The 16,525-nt window shown below is 47.9% G+C and overlaps 1 protein-coding gene across 1 annotated transcript in view; it reads right to left on the bottom strand.

Annotated features, from left to right (window-relative positions):
- Positions 1-16,242, bottom strand: part of CASQ2 (calsequestrin 2) — a 58,118-nt gene extending 41,876 nt beyond the window's left edge. The window contains exon 1 of the mRNA XM_054564909.1: positions 15,772-16,242. Coding sequence (XP_054420884.1) covers positions 15,772-16,005 — 234 coding nt within the window. The 5' untranslated portion in view covers positions 16,006-16,242. The remainder of the gene's footprint in view (positions 1-15,771) is intronic.
- Positions 16,243-16,525: the final 283 nt, after the last annotated feature.

The following is a 16,525-nucleotide window of genomic DNA, read 5'->3' as shown; positions in this document are numbered from 1 at the left end:
ATTAATTAATGGAAATGTTATCTAAATTCATCTGAAACAGGAAGAAGTGAAAAACACTGTTATATTTTTCTCCTCTCATTTAAATCCCAAATTCTTAGGGTGAACATTCAATTCCTGATTTTCAAGAAAATCTGCTTTTAAAGACCTGAAACCCGTCCTGAGACGTGTCGTTGGTGCTCTCTTTGCATTTGTACACGGAATGTATTGTGATTTTACGTCCATGTTGCACCTGACACTGTCTTCGGATCGAATTTTAAGGGGCCACGCTCCTCTGGAAGGCACCACCTTAGAGTAAGATGTGAGCATTTCCACTTTAAGCAGCTTCGTATGGAAATTGAGATTCCTGGCTTTCCTTGAGAAATCAGAAGAGATGGACTCAAGTTGCTCACTACCTTGCAATCAATACATAAATAAGTTTCTTAAATAAATGAATGGGTGGAAGAGGAGGCTGCTGGGCCTTCGTCGGGGAGGAGTGTGTAGGAAGGCAGAGGGGAGCAGCGGGCCGTCCCAGGAGGAAGAAAGGGGCCAAGCAAAGCTTTGGATGGCTGGCAGCGGGAATGTTGGGGGACAAGCTGACTGACCTGGGCAGAGGGCCTCTTCTGGGGACACTCAAAGGAGTCGTGTGTTCAGGGCACACGAGGAAGAGTGTGAAAGACTCAATATTAGCACTAGTTGTCCTGTTTTGGGAGATGTTTCAGGAGAAGAGCAACATGGCTGTGAGTTTGGGGAGGGTGATCGGAGGGCATAGACCCAACAGAGAGAAAGCAGAGTGTAAAGGTAAGGCGACCAGTTTGGGCAGCTGATGCCCCAGTTAAGTGGGAGGTGCCCGGCCTCCGATGGAGGTGGTGGCGGTCGATGGAAAAGGCATAACTTGTGAGGTGATATTACAGATGGAGAGTCAGGCCGACCTGGTAACTCCTCCGTGGCTTTGGCGAGAGCAGGGAGGGAAACCAAAGCGAAGGAGAAGGCAAGATGATCACAGGGCCTCCAGCCAGGGATCAGCATGGACCATGCAGTGATGTGAGGAGGGCAAGCCAGAGCCAGGGCACGGTTCTCAGCCTGGGCCGAGATGCAATGAGTTCATGGTCACGGAAGCCCAGCCAAGCGCTGGAAGTGCCGACCTGGAGCTCAGGGCAGCGGTCCCGAATGGAGCTGTGGAGGGGAGAGGTGAAGGTGTTGGGGGGAGGGGTGACATCTTCAGGGACTGGCCATCTCGTAGGAGGCAAGAGCACGAAGAGGCAGAGAGGACTGTGGGAGGAGCAGGAGGAGGACAGGAACCCTGTGTCGTGACTCCAAAGTCACAGGAAGAGAGAACCTTGAGGAGGAGGGGTGCTTGGGTCGGATGTTGCAGGGAAAGACGGGGGTGGGACTCCCATGAGGTCTCTCCTTTCAGGACTGGTAAGTCACCTGTGACCTTTGAGTGAGGAGCTGGGACGGAGCCAGAGCCCTGGGAGCTAAGCCGTTGAGTGGGTGGCGAGGACGTGCTAGAGCAGATGTGGATCACCTGTTCCAGAAGTTTCCCCATGAACGGAGGCGGGAGCTAATTCGGAAGCAGCCGAGGACAAGCTCCCTGGGCTGCGTGAGGCTCCCTGGGCCTCAGGGGACAGCGCCTGCAACACGCCGAGGGCCCCTATGTCTACCTCTGTCCCCCAAGTCCATCCGTTGCCGGGCTTCTGAGCCTCCGTCTGGGGACAGATAGGAAGAAAGCTGTACTTGTGCCCCTTCCCAGGAGCTGCCTTAGGGAGGAGGAGGAAGACTCGTTTGCTTACTGGACAGAGGGGAGGTAGGGAAGGTGAGGCAGGAGGGGAAGCGGGCGGTGACCTACTGAAGGGAGCTCCATGGACCCTTCTGCAGGGTCCAGAGTCTGATGGGAAAGAAAATAGGTGAATACTGAGGAGCCTGGGGGAAAATGTCACAGATCTTTGCTCAGAGGGAATGGCCCTCGGGACAGGCATTAAAAATACCCTGGCTGCGATCCTGCTCTGCCCATGGAAGCTAAGAGGCCAGCGGCTGTTCTCACCCACTGTCCCTGATACCACCTGGCCACATGTCCAGCAATTCAACAACTGTGTGTCCTCCTGAAACCCGAGAGCTGACACTTACCTCCTGGTAATCTCCTGTCGCTTTCCACTCAGATGAGGCCAGCTCTATGTATAGCTGGGGGTGGCACGTGGTGTGCCCATGCAGGAGGCGGGGAGGGGATGGAGCAGCTGTTTTGTGAGACTCAGGTGAATACTGGGGCCTCTGGGGCTGGAGTGGGTGGCCGCTGAGACAGCCCTGGGGGTGAGGGAGGCTGCCCACTGTTTTATTTTGGGCTATCACCTTGGCCAAAGTAAAGACCCAAGGGCCGAGGCTGCGTGTTCTTTCCACTCCACCACATAGAGAAACACCGTAACGACAACAATGGAAACGGGTGTTTACTACCTGCCCGGTACTGCTCTGACACCTAACATGGATTATCTCGTTGAATCTTCCTCAAAACCCACATGAGATAGGTTTGCAGATGAGGGAATAGAGGCACAGAGAGGTTAAGCGACTTGCTCAGGACCGCAGGGCACTGAAGTGACGCAGCCGGGATTCCAAACCTGGCCCTCGGGTGCCAGAGCCCACACCCCCATCCATTGCATCCATGTCCCTGCACCTGGGCCTCACAGAGCCCAGGTGTTGGCTCTGCTACTTATCAGCAGTGAGACTCTGAGCAGGTCACAACCTCCTTGATTTCAATTTTCAGATATGAAAAATAAGATCGAATTCTTGCAGGAGGAATATAGACGCAAGCGCTTAGCGTGTGTTCCCTATAAATTCGCTATAAGCAACCTCATGACACCAGGCTTCTGTTTGGAACCCGAGCTGTGTCAGCGTCACCTGGAGTGAAGCCTTGTGCAAACAGGAGCTGCTGGGCCCAGCCCAGAGTTTCTGATTCAGCAGGTCTGGGATGGGACCCGTGAACCTGCATTTCCGACAAGGTCCCTGGTGATGCTGATGCTGGCCTGGCCCACACACTGAGAAGCTTGCTCTGCCACCGGCTCTGACACACCATCACAGTCTCACGCTGGAGCGTTTAGCGATGGCCACCCTGACTGAATGAGGGAGGCTATCTTTGAAGGCCAGGTTTGTTTGTTTTTCGTTTGTTTGTTTTTTAACATCGATGTGTGAGAGAAACAGTGATTGGTTGCCTCTCACATGCCCCCAACTGGGAATCTGGCCTGCAACCCAGGCATGTGCCCTGACCAGGAATTGAACCTGTGACCCTTTGGTTTGCAGGCCAGTGCACAATACACTGAGCCGCACTAGTCAGGGATGGGTTTTTTTTCATACTAAAAATATTATCCCAATGGGGTGTTTAGAAAATAGATTTGACTGATGTTGGGCTAGGCCACGCTCCTTTCCAGTGTCTCTCAGCAGAGTTCTGTGCCCAAGGCCCTGTGAAAGCAGCCCCTTTCCCAACCACCCCCCCATCCCCACCCCGGAAGTTCCACAAAGTTGCCACTGTATCCCTAGAGCCAGGGACAGATCATCCCTTTCAAAACTACACCTTCTGTCGGGTGGCATTCCTCATTAAAAAAAGATGATAGAGAGGGGGATTTGGCGGCTAGAGAGGCCTCCTAACTGTAAAGTAATGACTGGAAGCAGAGGCCTTCGATTTATCTCCCCATAGTGTACACGGAGGAACTTAGCTGCTTGGCTGACTAGTGTTTAGTTTGATGACATCTGCTAATGACAACAGATAACTACAGAGAGCTAAGCAGGGAGCTGGAGTTGTCACAGACACAATTATTCCAAGGAGAGTCCTTTACTGAGCACCAAACATGAGCTGGTCATTTTCCATGCCACCTCCTTTCTCTTTGTAAGAACCCGGTGATGAGAGTAGTGTGGTTTCTATTTAACACAGGAAGGCACTCAGCCTTGAGAAGTTAAGTCACCTGCCTATTGTCAGATGTCCAGTTCATGGACTTGACCGAGCCAGGACTCAAACCCAGGGGGCTCTAACTTCAAAGCTTGTGTTTTTTACAATGCCAGGCAATATTATGGGCTGTGGTTTATGTGTCGTATTCTTTTTTTTTTTTAAATCCTCACCCGAGGATATGTTCATTGATGAGAGAGAGAGAGAGAGAGAGAGAGAGAGAGGCAGAGGCAGAGAGAGAGAGAGACAGAGAAACATCTATCAATTGCCTCCTGTATGCACCCTGACGGGGGACTGAACCTGCAACCTGGGTATGTGTCCTGACTGGGAATCGAAACCTCAACTTTCTGGTGTACAAAACAATGCTCCAACCAACTGAGCCACTCAGCCAGGGAGTATTCACTTCTTCGTTGAGTCTGGGGGATGCTGTCAATTACTCCATAAATAAATCGGGTGACACTCTGGTTGCAGAGCCCACGTTCTCATCCATTACGTTCATGTCCCGACACCTGGGTCTCACAGGCACCTGGACCCAAAGGCTGGCTCTGCTATTTATCAGCTATGAGACTCTGAGCAGGTCACATTAGTTGAGTGTCCTGAGCCAGGGTGGCTGTGTGTCACCGTAAGGTAGAGGCAGGCGCATGTGTGAAGAAGTGCCTGTCGGCCCAGCTCCTTGCCCAGCACGCAGCAGATGGCGAGGAGACGCTGCCTGGCGTGAGGCACTGGGCAGCAGGTGGGCGGGCGCTCCTGGAACAGGCTCCGGCCACTCAGAGGCGCCCTGGCCTGCCCAGCCCTGTGTGCTGCAAGATGGCCACTGGCTGTCTTCCTGCATGGCTGTCCAAGCAGAAACAGCTTATCTGGATAGAACCACGTCCAGTGTACAGATGAGGGAGCCTCCGAGGCTTCATCATACAGACTTGGTACTTTGAGCGGCTGGCTTTCTTGGTGGAACAAGTCATTTCCGATGCTAAGGCTGGGCTGTGGATTACACAAAAATCCTCCATGCCAACCAGTGAAGCTCACATCGTGAAAGAGCAGGGCTGCTGCTTTGAAAGAAGAGTCTGGTGATTCAAACAGATTTCCATCCTTTTTATTTTACTGCTTTACATTCTAATCATGGTATCTCTTGTCTTTAATTAGAAATTTATAACTTGTGAGGGTTGCCAGAGGGGAGGGGGTTGGGAAGCCGGGTGAAAGAGATGAAAGGATTACAATGCACACATTGGTAGTTACAGAACAGTCATGAGGATATAGAGTAGAGCACAGGGAATAAATACAGTTAATAAGATTGTAGTAACTGCATATGGTGCCAGGTGGGGACTGGAAATATTGGGGGGACGGCATTGTAAAATATATGATTGTCTAACCACTATGCCATACACCTGAAACTAATACAAAATAATACTGAATGTAAACTGTAACTTAAAAATAAAATCAGAAATATATAGCTTTGAGGGGAGATCTCCCTCAGAGAGACGATGATTGTACATTCTACTTGAGCTCAAGTATTGAGGACTTTTGAGGGGATAGTAGTGGGAGTAGAAGGTTCCAGTGGGCTAAAACCTTCTGAATCAACAGTGTATCTGCCATTGTGTAAAATCTGTTTCCCTATTCATTCTATATGTGGAAGGAAGAATTTGCCCGTAATAAATTCAATCCATTGCTTTCACCATAGCGCTTCTGGTCTCTTTATCACCTCACCCAAGCACCAGTTTTATTACTGAGATGTGCACAGCAAACTCATCACGCTCTACAGAGATCACAATTTAAGAGTGAGCATGTGTGTACACCTCCCAAGAGACTGCTGGCTCTGGGTGAAGATTCGTTCTCAAAGCCAAGACAAAATAAGCCTGACCTCATCAGATTTTTCAGAGTGCAGCAGGTGCAAGTTTGGAGAAGGCCATGTTTGGGCAGTGAACAGTTGGAAGAAATGCCTGAATCTCGTATGTGTTGCTATTCTCTGCCCAGTGTTCCCACATCATTCCAGCTGTAGATTTGCTTGACTCCAGCAACTTCATTTTGCCTTCCTCTCTTGGGGGTTGGGAATGCAACCTCTGGGACATTTGCCAGGGCTAAATAGGTTTGAAGGCAGGGTCAGCCGTGCAGTGCCCCGAGGTTTCTGTCCATGTTGTGTATATGTTGGACTGAGAGTCCCATGGTTTAAAAAAAACTCAGCTTAAACAATATTTTAATGGGATTAAGCAAGGATGACAAACAGGTCCTTGAATCTGAAAGATTAAATCTATTTTTTTTACTATTCCATTCTTTTTTAAAATTAATTTAATTTAAAAAGAAATCAAAGAGAAATATATTTCCCATATAGGGAATGTATCTGTAATTCCTTGTCTTTTCCTTTTCTATCCTTTTATCCATCCCTCCATCCATCTATCCATCCATCCATCCAGTAAACATTATTAAATACCAAGTAGGTGCTAAGCATTAGTCTCTTTATTCATGCTGGTCATTTTGGTTCAGCACATAGGCAAGCTGTACAATTAAACATTGCTCAAAGTGCAGGTGAAAATCCAGAATATAAACTAAAAACACCTGTCTCTTTGTAAGTTGGCACTGCTTATGAACATGAAGCAATCCCATTCAGCTGTTCCTTGGTGCAATGGAAGGACATGACATTTGAAACCAAGTAGATGTGAGTTCAAATCCTGCTTCATGCTCTGCAATTTCCTAGCATTGTGACTTTGGGCAATCTCTACTTAAATCTATGAGATCCTTTCTATGCATGTAATGTGAGAATATGTTGTAAGAATTTAATAAAATAACAGACATAAAGCACCCAATTTAATACACCTAACAGATGTATTAGGTATGGTTTAGGGTAAGTTTGTAATTAGTGCTATTTCCCTTCTTTTCCTTCTGTTCATTCAACATTCATTCAACAAACACCACTACGTGCCACTGAGTCAGACACTGATTTAGGTGCTGGGGTACAGCAATGAAGAGAATAAAGTCTTTCCGTACAGGATTTTACATTCTGTAAGGGTGCTGGACAATATACAATGGGACAGCCAAGTGCCATGGGAGAGATTCCAATAGAGAAGATAAAAGAAGTGATTGGGGAGTGTGATTCATATTGGTGGTCAGGGAGATAATTTCTTTGATAAGGTGACATATAAGCATGGAACTAAAGGAAGTGCGTTCTTATGAGTATAAGAACATCTTCTGAAATGTCAGGGGCTATGTTACCTGCATTTTGTAGGTAAGCAGAGCATGAAGATTTGATGAATAAATGAGATAATGAATATTTCTATTTGGGTGTTCATGAGATTTAGTTTCACTTTGTGGAACACTAACTGGTTTCCACTAGGAAGCTTTCCCATGGTTTCCGATTAAACATGTTCACACCTTAGTATTCCATATTCATATACCTCCAGAGTTCTCAGGTTTTCATTTCTTTAGGGGAAAATGCAATGGGCAACAACCACCAAAGAGATGCTTTCCTTCACTTTCTGAAGGTAATTCCTGGACCCTGAAGAGAGATTATTTAGGAAGACATCTTCTGATCTGGCCTTAGAAAACCCCACAATTCAACTAGAAACCTCTCCAGTCAGGGAAGGGTTCCCATGGGCCCAGATCATGCTCTTGTCAGGAGGCCTGAATTATTAATCGCTTACTGTGTGAGGAGTTCCAGTGGGAGAACCCTGGAACGCCCGGCTGAGTCCCAGAGCAGACCCGAATCTTTGCAGCCCCTGAACCAACTTAATGTCCCAACAGTTCCCCGAAGCAGAGGTACACTGACAGGTGCAGTACCATACAGGGGAGTCAACAGACCAAAGGCCAAGCGAGTGCAACGTGATTCTGGTCATCCAGCCCAAGGGACTGGTACGGTGCTTGGCAAACTTAAACATGGCTGTGAATCACCTAGGGATCCATTTAAATATAACAAGCACCCGGATGAGGCCCTTGATGTTGCTCTGGGGTCTACATTTTGAGCCTCAAGGCTCAACTGGTCCACAAACTTAACTGCACGCTTGAATCACCCATGGAGCTTTTAAAAACATTAGTATCTGGATATCATTCCTTACCCCATGACCAATTAAATGAGTGTCTGGGGGACAAGACCCAGGCACCAGTGCTTTTTAAAAAACTCCTTAGCTGATTCCAATGTGCAGCCAAGGCTGAGAACTTTTGCAATTGGCCAAGAACATGTTCTAAGTTTCCACAGACAGGTGAAGGGAATTAGCATTTGAAAATCACTGGCTATATTTCAGGCATTGAGGCATTCTACATTGATTAATTTCCTAAATAGTAACCAGCATAACAAAATAACAATAATACCTGGTACTTGCACAGCCTCTTAGAATGTTCTAAGAAATTTTTATTCACCTACTTTCATTTCATTCTTTTAATTCACTGAGATAGAAACTGTATGATTGGTTTTATAAATGAGTAAAATGGGGTGCATATTTGTGACCTGCCATGGATTAAATAGAACATTATGTATAAGAGAAGTTCAGGCACTCTGACCCCCAGTTGTCTGCTTGTCCCAGGCACTGCTCCCTGAGCTGAGGCTGGGTATACCAGATGGCCACACTCATCAAGGGTCATGTCAATCACACTGGGCACATTGCAGAATTTGAGGAGGTTGTATCACTTCCAGTCAAAGATATTTTCCCTAAAAAGATTGTGACCTGAATATAGAAGGGATCTCAGGCTATTAGGGGCTGTGGAAGCCTGAGAGCAATGGCATCAAGAGACTAACTTGAATAGCAGCAGTACCAAGAGGCCTACATTGCACAGGATTCTGATTTTTGATTCTGTCATAGCTGATCGAACCCACCTCCCCCTTTCCCAGAGGGCCTGATGGATAATCTGTGCTGGAATCAACATCTAGAAATTATTGGAAAATTATCTGCTTGCCAGGACTGAAACATTGCTCATAACAATAATCCTTCCTGCTGGGAGACAGGCTATTTCTAATAGTCTTTATGTGATGACCCTGCCATTTAATATCCAAGAGGGCTTGGGAGGAAACTGCTGGGAGGGTCCTGTGTAAATGGCAGCAGCTTTTATGTGGGGAGCTAAAGGCCCCTGTGGAGGGGACACCGAGGGGCAGCCTTGGACTACCCACCCTAGCTGAGTCCTGTTGAAAATCAATGGGAGCTGTGGGTCAAGCTGGCATGTGGCCACCTGGATGATGTGGCTACTTCTGTGCCAAGACCCCAGCTTGCTTGCCAGTGCAAGGGACCTAGTTCACCTAATCAAATGAACCAATTTTTATGTTCACAATATGGAAAGCACCACTCATTCATCATCCATTCATTGGCCCTGTCCTTCATTTATTAATGCAAAGATTACTGAGTCTGCTCAGATCAGTGGATATTTGATGAATTAATATTTCTAGTCAGGGATTCACACTACTTCTTTTCATGCTCTAAAACACTGATCTGCCTGAGAAGACCCTCCGTAGCTTCTCCCAGTCCAATAAAGGTATACAGTAGTCCCTCCTTATCCATGGGGGATACCTTCCAAGACTACCAGTGAATGCCTGAAACTGTGGGTAGTACCAAATTCTATACAAACTATTTTTTCTATACATATATGCCTATGATAAAGTTTAACTTATTACGGACGCACAGTAAGAGGTAAACAATAATAAAATAGAACAGTTACAATACTATCCTATAATAAGGTGTGCAAATGGCTTTTGGTGTCATTCCTAAGTAAAATAAGGGTGACTTGAACACACACACTGTGATACCATGATAATCAATCTGATCAAGGAGCTGGGTACTAAGTGACTAATGGGCAGGTAGTGTGTACAGTGTGGAGACACTGGGTAGTGTGAGATTTTATCATGCTACTCAGAATGGTGAGCAATTTAGAATTTATGAATTGTCTATTTCTGGAATTTTCCATTTAATATTTTTGGACCACAGGTGACCGTGGCTAAATGAAACCGCAGAAAGCAGATAAGGGGGAACCACTGTATTTGTTACAGGTTGGCCTATAGTCACTCCCACAAGACACACAGACACAGCTAACAGCCTCAGCTTTGAATATGAATGTGATGTAGAGCACCCAGAGAGCCTGAAACTGAGCCCATGCTGCCTCCTTTATCCTTGCCTTCCAGAGACATGTAGGTGGCCACGAAATTGTTCCTATATAAGCATGAAGCTCACTAGGAAAGAGCTTTTGTCCTTTCCTTTTTTTGTTTTCAGGTTGGAATGCTGGTTTCCTAGAAGTAGAGATATATCGCAGAAAGGAAATAGGCCTTCGACTCTGAGGTAAGACCAGTGTGAAGGCAGGAAGGGGAAGAGGGAGAAATAAGTGATTCCCTGTACCTGGTTTGGGTGTTGGGCAGAACAATGACATTGTTTCCCACGAGCTCAGGAACTCATACTGTGATGCCAGCCTCAGACTCTTACACCAAGGAATCCTTTGCAACATGGCCTGTTCATACATTTAGCTGTGTTTTTGACTCACAAGCAGCTTTTTGATCCTTGCCCTTATGAACTTGATTCCATTTTTGTCACTTCCCTTAGCACCATGTTCGCTTTGGGTTCAGGTGGTCCTCAGGAGACTTCCAGTCTAGAAGAACTCCAACATATATCTCGATGGAGACAGAGTAAGATAGAAGATAGATTGGAAGCACTTTTCAAAGGGACAGAGACTGTACTGTCCCTGAGAATGTGAAAGGGGCTAATTAATAAATCCTGTTGATAAGGTCACTGAATTTATCAGACACAGACTCAGCAAAGCCTCAGAGAGCCGAAGGAGAGCTGAACGTGGGGCCATCCAGAGCTTATGACCATGGGCAAGTCACTCTACCTCTCTCGGGCCTCGCTGCCTATGAATAAGCGATATGATGTCGCATTGCGAGCCCTGAGCTTCTGAAAGTGACCTGGTGTCCTCTGTCTGTGAAATAAGGGGGTTAGGCTGGGCTGAGTCTAAAATCCAGACTGGCCGGGAGAGTGCTGAGTGCCGTCTGTGTCCAGAAGCTGTGCTCTTGCATAGCTACCACACCGAATGCTCACATCACCGCCCGTGTCCACGTCACAAGTAATGAACCTGAACGTGGGCAGGCTTCTTCCCTGGGGCTGAACCCAGGTCTGTCTGATCCGGAAGCCCGTGCCGGAGCACGCCACCTCTCCAGTATTTCAGCCCGAGAGAGATTGTGACGTGCGGGGCTTTCTGGCAGTATTTATAGAACATGCTAGAAGCAGTGCTTTGCACCACAGGTTCAAGGGGGAAGCCGAGCAGGTGATGAAGCAGCGAAGAGGAGGGGAGTACGTTGCCCATATCTCCCTCTCGCGTTCCTGAGTCCTGCAGTGCTAAAGAGGGTTTGGCTGCTGTGGTGTTGGCTAAATCTGCTATCTTGACTGAAGCTGAAGGAGACAGCATACAAAATTGCAACTCTCTTTACAATTGTGTGGACACCTCAACAGAAAAATGGGGAAAAGTCATAGCAAAATAATGCACAGAAGAAAAAATGTAAATGGAAAATAACTTTATGGAAAAAATCAATCTAGCTAGAAATCAAAGAATGTTCATTAAAACAGCAATGAAAATCTAAACAAAGTTTTTAAAATCCTGAAAAATGCCAGTATCCAAAAGTAGAGAAATTATTTAAAAAGCATGTACAATCATACAATGGAATATTATACTTGTGTTGACATTATGTTTGTAAAGGATATAAAACTACGTAATGACATAGGAACACTCACAATATACTGAAATGAAAATCAGAAAACAAAACTCTGTATGTGGCATAAATCCAGTTGAAGAATGTGTGTTTATGTGTAAGAAAAAAAATACCAGAAAGGAACCTATTCAAACATTAATAATATTTATTCCTGAGTGGCAATTTTTATTGCTTTCTTTTTCTTTTTCTACACATTGTAACATTCCTAAACGAGTGCACGCTGTTTTGGGGGTGACAAGTGCCCAAGCAGGAATCGGGATTACCAGCTGAGTGAGTCATAACGCTACAGGGCCACATTGATGAAATGAGGGGTTCAGAACAATCTGGATGGTTCCCCAGGTTCTTTTGAGCTGAAACATTTCAATTACCCACTCAATAAGGACTTATAGAACATCTGTGTAGAACTAGGTACCGTGCACCCACCTTGGGGCGCTCCACAGCTAGACCCCTGCCAAACTGGAAAGCAAAGTTTGAGTTTGGTGCCTTCTAGTATCACTTTATTGGCCCCTTTTCTGTTGAAGCTTTTAGTGGCCTTACAATGTTTCCCTTCTTTTCCTCCCCTTTTCAAGCACTACTCTACCCCAGAACTCACACGTGGTCAGAAGGAGGTCCACATGACTGGCAACCTCTTCAAGAACTACCTCCGAAGGGGGCTTGCCTACGTAGGGGTAAAACTCCTCCCCTGAAGAAATGAAGCCCTCATAGCCAGTTTTAGGAGAAAGCTAGCAGGTGGGAAAATATTTGGGAGCTGTCAGGTTTTTTGCTCTTGGCGCTCCCTGCCCAACCCTTGCTTACCGGCCTGGTACATTGTACTCGTTTGCACAATCCACTTCTTGCTCGTCTCAGCTCCCTCGTTCCCACCACAGTGCAGGGGGCCAGGGTCAGAGGCTCCCTCTTTCCTCTGCACTCCCAGAGGACCCCGCTGGTCTCTATGTTTTGACAATGTCCCCATTGCTGTGTGCCTTCTCTCTTGCATGTTGTCTTTCGTATTACGCTGTGAGCCACCTGAGCGTCCCGTGTTCCCTGTGTCCACAGCATCTACCCCAAGGCCCAACCCAGAGTAAGCGAGAGGTGCAGGACTCACGGAAGGACGTTTCAAGGCCCTGAGTCCAGCAGTGACCTCCGGGCCCTGTAGAGGGCCTGTTTCTGGGTTTCTTTACTGCCACCCCTTAGAGCGATGATTTGCAGCTGGTGTGCCGCAAGAACTTTTAAAACAGGCAATCCCTGGTTATTTAATCAGCGGCACGGACCACTTTTCCGCTTAGATTATCACTTATAAAAATGACAACAACCAACACAACAACAGCCACCTGGTATAAATAAATCAAAATTATACCTGTTTGGTCAGATCGGCAAACAAATGTATTTTTTGGTGTGCCACCGAATTTTAGTAATTAGTTTATGTGTGCCAGAGGCAGAAAAGGTTGAAAATCGCTGCCTTAGAAGAAGAAACAAAGTATATGTAAGTGACCATAGAATCTTTGGATTTCTATCAGAATGGGGTAGCCCTGATGTGACAGGTCATGAACTTCGAATCCCTAACCTCCTAACCCCTACAAGTCCTCAGATTATTTTAAGCTGGGGTGGCAGCTCGCCATGGGAGAGGGAAATCAATTTCATTGGTTTGGATCAAAAATTTTTAAGTGAAATACAACAGAATATGATATGGATTGTTTTATGAAATTTTTGTTTCATTTGTGTACGTGTGTCGGTGTGAGTTACAATAAAAAAAAAACCAACCCCAAAACATCAAAGTCCCGTTCTGCCACTCCTTGGAGGGAAGAAGCCTGGCCCCCGACCTGCGCGTGGCCGAGACGCCCCGCCGGTGCACGTCCGCGGGAACGGCCTCCTCCCGCCCTTGCATCCCCTCCGCCCAGCCCTGGAACTGGCAGAGCATTCACGCTCCACTAACGCTGCCAGAAAAGTCCTCCAACATCAGCATGTCTCAGGCTGAAATGCTTGAGGGGTGGCGTGCTCCAGTGTGGGCTTCCCAATCAGATTTTCCTTGGTGCAGGTTTGGGGTCCAGGGAATTAAGAGAACAAAAGAGTCGCTTGACCGTGAAGGATATCGAGAGGCTCAGGTCCACCCCCGCTTCCCACCCAGGGGTTTCCTGGAGCCAGTTTTTTCCTCGGTTCTGAGAAACAGGCCGTGCCTGACAGATATCTCGGCTAAGGCCCGCCCCCGCCCCGCCTCCGCCGCACCTCCTCCCTGGTTTGGGCACTTGCATCAGCAGTACCTTCAGGGTTCTGTGCTGCTCAGCCAGCCCCGTGGGGGATACCGCTGCATCGTCAAACCCAGGCTCGAGTCCGGAGCGACTCCCTGTCAACCAGACTCCTGAAACGCTGCTGAGCCTCCTACCTGCCTCATAGGTTCAGCAGCTGAAGGGCCAGGCGGCTGCGCCTGCACCGGCTGCATGCCCTTGGGCAACGTAGCCTGTCGGTGCCTCAGTTTCCCCATATGTGAAAGGGGGTGGTAGCTGTACATACGCTATAGAAATACTGTAAGGACAAAACCAGCTAACACGTACAAAGTGCTTAACGCAGTCCCTGCACACAGTAGGTGTTCAATAAATGTTCATTATTTTTATCTAATGATCTCATGAGTCTATATGATGATTATTACCATGTAAATGTACTAGAATATAAATCCCCATCTTCTGCCCCTAAGTTCTACGTCCTTTTCCTTCTGAGGGCATCCGCTTCCTCTGCCTCCCCTCCCCCTTCCCTCGTCACTCTCTGCAGGCACTGGGTTGGGTTTTTTTGTGTTTTTTTTTTTTTTTTTGAGTTCTAGGCTAACTACACAGTGATGAGCATGTAAGTAGAATCCTTATGCCTTCAATTAAATTTTTTATAAAAATATCTCCCAGTAATTGAGTAGGGCACTTTGAAATGGAGACGATGGTGTGAGTGAGGATTTTACTAGCAGCTCGAGCAGCTCGGCTGGACGTCCTGGTTTTTCCGGCCTGCGATTTTCCCATGTCTCTGCTCCAAGGACCTAAGACAGCCCTGTTTTCTCTTCCTTGCAACCCACAGAGGGAATCCACACCAGCCCCCTGCACAGAGCCCAAGGAGAAACAGACTGGTAGTGATGGGATTTTAAAAACACTTAACCCTTCGTTGACGAGAGCTCCCCTAACGAGCACCCTGACGCACACAAACCCTCTGAAACAGGCGTTGGTGTGATGACCAGGAGACTCCTAGGAGTCTGAGGTGCTCTTTAAATTATCAAGGCTATTTTGACATGCTTGGGATGGTTTTCCTGGATTTTATCAGCTGATTTTTTTTTTTTTTTTGAGAATTCAAACCCATGTGGGCTTTATATGTTAAATCGGTTCAAGTATTTGATTAAGCAGAGCTTTGTGGTGGTTAATAAACCGCTGTGATTTGCAGATAGTCCTTTTCATCGCTTTGTGCCTGGACAGGGCCGGGCATGGGAACGGACAAGCGGCCCGGGTGAGTGCTGGGGTTCTGGCTCCCACGGTGCTCCTGGGTGTGCGTGACCTTAGACTGTCCGGGCAGCTGCAGGGGGATCCTAGGGCCCCCACCCGGGTTTCGAGAACGCGCCCCGGCTCCAGGTTTGCAAGCAGGCCACGTAACGCAGACAAAATAAGAACTGACTTCAGTGTCAGCCCTGAACTCACACCAAGAACTTTCTGAGGGAAACAGAAATTCCTGTCACTGAGCGTGCAGCTAAGGTCTTCACACATCCACACTGTGTGATGGGGACAGAAACCAAACCACAAGGAAGGATAGTCGCTTAGTGATGTTCCCTGTCCGACCCACCAGGAGAGGCAAGGTCAAAGGCCCCCTGTCTGTCTGGGGTCATGGGCAAAGTGCAAAGAGAGGGTTATCGGCATGAAACCGGATGAAACTCACCAATGCCCCCAGGAATTTCATGTCAGCCAGTCTTTTTAACAATAGTTTTAATTCTGTCCTTAAAACAGCAGCTGGGACTACTGCCCTTGAAAAATCTGGAGGAGACCACCATGCGACAGACTTTAAGTCAGACACATGCCACTGTCCGCATTTTCAGTGCCTTGGCTCAGCCGGTTCACAGCCCCCCTGCTTTGCAACAGGAATACCTTCAGGTTTACCTGAGACTGGAATGCAGCGGGATCTCAGGATAGGTGCTCTGCACCCTCCCGCCCACGGCCCCACTGGCCGGCCCGAGCTCACCGGGACGGCGGTCAGCGCGCCCCCCACTTACCTCCAGCACGATTTCTTTCATCTGGAACTGTTTCTGGGCAATCTTATCTGAAGACACGGGCTCATGGTAATAGAGGCAGAGCAGGTCGTATTTCTTCAAGACCTGCTTGAAGTTCTTCTCAGTAAGACTCACCACGCGGTCCTTGCCATCGTACGTGGGGAAGTTCAGCCCCTCTTCGGCCCTGCAGTAGGACAGCAGGTAGACCCCCATGACAAACAGGTAAGTCCTCTTCATCTGGGGAGAGTTTGCCTTTTCTTGCCCAGAAATATGGAGTGCAGGCAAAAGGAGGTGAAGCTCTTAGGAGAGGCTGATTTTGTCCCTCCTGCCCTTCCTGGGCCTCAAACCAACTCTTCACCTCCTCGGCTCCAGCCGCTGCAGCCGTGGGCACAGGAAGAAGAGAGCAAAGGCTCTCACACACACACAGACGCACGCACGCACATGTGTGGACTGGGAGCCAGGCCGGGCGGCCAAGCCCCAGATACCTCGCATAGCTCTGCCCAGCCCCTGTCCCATCAGGAACTCCATTTTTAGGATGCACTTGTTTCAGGCTAAAAATAAATCATGCAATGAATAAAAAAGTTCTCTGTGCCACTGGGGAGGGATTCGCTGATACCGTCGTCTGTCAGAGGTGCAGCGAGGGCAGAGGCAGGAGGGAGAGCAGAGGGCGAGGGCACAGGAAGTAAGGGGGCTGAAAGGTCACAGGAGAGAGAGGCACGTGGAGGGTGGAAGAGGGAGTGAGAGGAGAGCGAGGGGA

Source organism: Pteronotus mesoamericanus, unplaced genomic scaffold (assembly GCF_021234165.1).
Source record: "Pteronotus mesoamericanus isolate MK-2021 breed Mesoamerican mustached bat unplaced genomic scaffold, CSHL_Meso_final scaffold_99, whole genome shotgun sequence".
NCBI classification, from domain to species: domain Eukaryota; kingdom Metazoa; phylum Chordata; class Mammalia; order Chiroptera; family Mormoopidae; genus Pteronotus; species Pteronotus mesoamericanus.
Note: the sequence above shows the minus strand (reverse complement) of the source record. Positions and strands in the feature narration are given on the sequence as shown.